Below are 3,258 nucleotides of genomic sequence, written 5' to 3' on the forward strand. Positions count from 1 at the left end.
AGAACGGCGTTACTATACAACTGAACTTGAATTATTAGCAATTGTTTTCGGATGCACTAAATATAGAAATTATATATTGGGGTATCGAGTAAATATTATTACAGACCACAAAGCACTTACGTTCCGTCAATCTCGTCAATGTGGCGGTGGCTACGTCGTTGACTATGGATACGGCGGCGGTAAACCGTCTCCAGCGGCAACGAGTTCTAGCCTTCGCTAAATAGGGTGGCCGAGAACGTGTGAGCGCGGTGGCGGAACTTACAACGGCGGGTATAGTCTCCACTAATCTAGGCCGAATGCGCAGTGACTCTAACCTTCCCTAAGGTGGCCGAGAGATACTTTGCATTAGCCAGACACTAGTGAAGACTAGTGAACGGTAGGTAACTGTATAGCGGCCTGGCTCCCTTATATGTAGTTGGTGGGTCCCGTGCGCGTACAGATTTCGGGTTACTTCTCGTTACCTCTAATGATATAGTTGCCGGTGCGTAATATATTTGACGGGGTGAGCGCTCTCTACCGGCCGTCAAGAGGTATTTAGTTATATATGTGCGACGTCGCTGGATAGCGCGTCGTGAGTATTGCCGGGGTGATATTTCATATTCGTTACATAGTCCCCCTTTTTTTTTATGTAAGTTTTTCCCTGAAAGAAGGAAAAGGTGAAGAAAAAGAAACTATTTACATTATAATATACAGTGTAGGTCCTTGTAATGGTTTATTTCTTGCGCTTATACCAGGTACGTTTGGCTGCTGTACGGCGTTCGGCCCTGGTCATCCTTGGTATGGATTCCGTCTGATCAGTGCCCTTAGGTGATAACGGTGGATCCCTTGTCTTAATTGGTGCTGCTGGTGATGAAGCGATTGTAGCCTCCTTCCACAATTGTTGTAAGTCATTACGCAACGACTCATCCGTCAGGCGTATGACTTCGTCGCTATTCGATGGCATAGTTGTTTTCTTCTCCAGCTCGGTTGGTGGGGTTTTTCTGCTCTCCGTTACTTGGTTACACAATTGTTTTTCATGTTCGCTTCTCTCAAGACTCAGTTGTTGGTTGCTTGTCTGCCTCACATGATCCTGTTGTTGGAGAAACGCCACCTCATCTTCCAGGAGTATGTGATCTTTGATATTCTTGGGGTTCTGGGTGATTATAGGTGGCAGTATGGCTATGAGTTCGAAAGAATATTTGGTCCTTTTTGCCAAGATTTCTCTCTCATACCGGGCTTTCGCTTTACGGAATTCGATACTAGTATTGAGCTCTCCCTTTAGCACCACTCGATATACTTCATCGTGGATTCCTTGCCTTGGAGTTGGAGTTTCTCTTTTGAGTATATACTTGTCATCAAACTCGAACATATCTAGTAGTTGCTCTCTTCTTCTAGTCATTTTGATGTTACCCTACGGGTGAGGGAAGTATGGACCCTTTTTTATTGTTTATCCGTCATAAAGTGTATAAAGTGTATGTTTTGTTGTACAGCCAGGTAGATAGTTAGGTAGGTAAGTCATGTCTATTGTAAAGGTCGCTCCACACTATGCATGTTTCGCGTTTCGCGTTTCATGTTTTCACGTTTTCGTCGAATTTCGTGGATAGTGTGTATAGCTTTTTCACGAAACTTTTTTTCGTGAAAACGGTTTCGTAGTGTTTCGCGAACGAGGCGGTAAAATTGACGAAATCAAAGGACCCGAAAATATTTTTCCTGCTGTTTCGTGTTGTTACGTTGTATTTCGTTGTGTTTCGTGTTGTTTCGCGTTTCTTATATAAACAGGAAGTTCATATCACTTTATTATAAATAAAATTAGATATTTGTAGGTAAATGGGTGTTATCAAATATGGAATTACGTAATTTCGTTACAAATTTGGTTCGTCAATTAGTTGTCACCATGGCGTCCGAGTGGAATGATGAACTAGTGCTCACATTTATTGACGAGTTTAAAAAGTACCGATGTTTGTGGGATCCAAAAGATACAGACCGCAAATCGAAAAATAAAAAATATGATGCGTATCACAAATTAGGTTTACAATTTAAAAAACCAAAAGAAGAAATAAAAAAAAAAATTAACAATTTAATCCAGAGTTATAGAGGATATCGACGAAAAATAAAAACAACGAAAGTTTCTGGTGCTGGAAGAAAAGATGTATTTAAGCAATCCTGGTTTGCATTTGATGCTATTAATACATTTATGCAAGATGTATACACACCACACGGAACTATAGATACAATGGTAAGTGTAATAATTATTAATTATTCTGTGGCTAAATATAGATTTTCAGATGAATTAATTAACATATTATACTCGACTTATAAAGCTATCTGTATAAAATACATACATTATTAATTGATTGATATTTTCAAACAATTATACATTTTAGATTCTGAGTGGAGCGATGAATGTATTGTTTTAACAATGATGAGTGTTTTTTTTATTTTCATTTTTTATATATGTATGTATTTTTTTATATTTACATACATAGATAAATAGATCACAAGATCTCCCTACTACCCACTTGTGATAAGCATTGTCAAAGACCTTGAGGTCGTTACAATGAACAAATATAGAAAAAAAAAAATTTTTTATTTTTCTGTCTGCCATCACCTTTTAGGACAATAAGAGTGCTTAGATTTTCTTCCACAGTATCTTTTCTGATAGGAAACTGAATCTAGTTGGTACTTTGGGGGGTAAAAAGTTAAAATTTTCCAGTAGCTTCAAAAGCACCGTGAAAAACAGAAGGAAAACTTAGGAAAGACGGGAATTTTTACGCAAAATCAATTTTCGACAAAATCGATTTGGGTTTTTGGTGTAACTCTAAAACAAATGACCGCAGATACACGAAATGTTGACTGAATATTTATATTAGCATATTAAGTATACACGATAACATTTTCAAAATATTTTTACTTATTTTGAGCAGTTAACGAACATTTTCAGTTTTCAATTGTTTTAGTTTTTTTTCCTATAAATACCAATAAAATTTTAAAAAAGCTTGAAAATTTAATAGAAGGCTTTTAATATATTGTACCAATGACATTAAAAATCCAGTCAACATTTTTTTATAGTCATTTAAAGTTCAAATATTGACAAAATTTATCAAATTAAAAATTTTAAAATTATTTTGTAGTTAAAAATTTATAAAATGTTTCAAGGATTGAAAATGTAAAACAAGGTTCCACGTAAATAGGTATATATAAATTACTTTATTCACAACAATATAAAAAAATATATTTAGTCATATCATAGTTAGGCTGACTAGATCGTCTTCGCTCAGA

The 3,258-nt window shown here is 36.1% G+C and overlaps 1 protein-coding gene across 1 annotated transcript in view; it reads left to right on the plus strand.

The window, feature by feature from the left end:
* Positions 1-220, plus strand: part of LOC115035005 — a 1,787-nt gene extending 1,567 nt beyond the window's left edge. The window contains exon 5 of the mRNA XM_029492640.1: positions 105-220. Coding sequence (XP_029348500.1) covers positions 105-220 — 116 coding nt within the window. The remainder of the gene's footprint in view (positions 1-104) is intronic.
* The last annotated feature ends 3,038 nt before the right edge of the window (positions 221-3,258 follow it).

The sequence above is a fragment of the Acyrthosiphon pisum genome, unplaced genomic scaffold, assembly GCF_005508785.2.
Source record: "Acyrthosiphon pisum isolate AL4f unplaced genomic scaffold, pea_aphid_22Mar2018_4r6ur Scaffold_316;HRSCAF=736, whole genome shotgun sequence".
NCBI lineage: Eukaryota > Metazoa > Arthropoda > Insecta > Hemiptera > Aphididae > Acyrthosiphon > Acyrthosiphon pisum.